At 55.9% G+C, this 996-nt stretch overlaps 1 protein-coding gene across 1 annotated transcript; it reads right to left on the bottom strand.

Moving 5' to 3' along the window:
• Positions 1–310: 310 nt before the first annotated feature.
• On the bottom strand, positions 311–517 carry VOLCADRAFT_117929 (uncharacterized protein; the record flags this gene model as incomplete). Its single annotated transcript, XM_002951654.1, has 1 exon — positions 311–517. A coding segment is annotated over one exon (207 nt), but the record flags the coding sequence as incomplete, so codon positions are not given.
• Positions 518–996: the final 479 nt, after the last annotated feature.

The following is a 996-nucleotide window of genomic DNA, read 5'->3' as shown; positions in this document are numbered from 1 at the left end:
ACGGGGGGACAGCAGTTACGGCTTTTGCTGCCCCGGAGGAGCGGGGGTTGGGCGTGGGGGGAGGATAAACACAGGGTGAGATCCGCGGGTAAATCATTACCGGTTCGCTCAGCCCTCTTCAGGCTCATCATCTTAAATATATGTCACGTCGCGCGGTCCGCAAGCACGCGGTCAGGAAGATGGATGCACGAAGGCACAAGTACGATACGGCGCGGCACGGTACGGCACGGTACGATGAAACGGAGAAAAAGTGCGATCGAAATGAAATTACGAATTTCACAAAAATAGTCGTGCATTGTAGTACACGTACCGCAGTCTTACAGTTCTCATAATACCTGAATTCGTGCGCCTCTGGATCCATCGGGCCCATGTGGGCCTCCGGGAAGTCCATTCTCGTGTCGAACAATATGTAGGCGGCTGTAGCCGCAAACGCCTCCGAGCAGTTTTCCACCACGAGGCCCAGCTCCTCAGCTACTGCCAGAACCAGGTCATCGTCCCGAACCTGGTTGCCATACATATTCGGTCCACGTGGGCAACAGATTTGAAAATCTTGGGGGTTTGGGGAGGCATGTGCGAAAGTCACGTTGACAACTGCCGACGTCACGACTGACGCTCAAAAAGGCGGGAAGGGGGAAGGGGGTTTGGGGTGCATGGTCTGCCGCAAGGGCAAACATGGCGGAGTGTCGTGTGGCCGACAGGTGATCGGGCGAGATGATTGGGTGAGATGAAGAGAGGGCCCTCGTGGGGAATACAGATCGCTTCACCCCCTAATCCTCCCCCCCTTCCTCCCCCCCTAATCCTCCCCCCCATCCTTCCCGGGGACCCCCCTTCACTCACACTCACACTCACACTCACACTCACACTCACACTCACACTCACACTCACACTCACACTCACACTCACACTCACACTCACTCTCACTCTCACCCTCACTCTCACTCACTCTCACTCACACACTCTCTCTCACTCACACAGACACAGACACAGACACAGACA

This window comes from Volvox carteri (assembly GCF_000143455.1).
Source record: "Volvox carteri f. nagariensis unplaced genomic scaffold VOLCAscaffold_25, whole genome shotgun sequence".
Taxonomy (NCBI): domain Eukaryota; kingdom Viridiplantae; phylum Chlorophyta; class Chlorophyceae; order Chlamydomonadales; family Volvocaceae; genus Volvox; species Volvox carteri.
The sequence above is the reverse complement of the archived record's forward strand: the minus strand, read 5'-3'. Positions and strand labels throughout refer to the sequence as shown.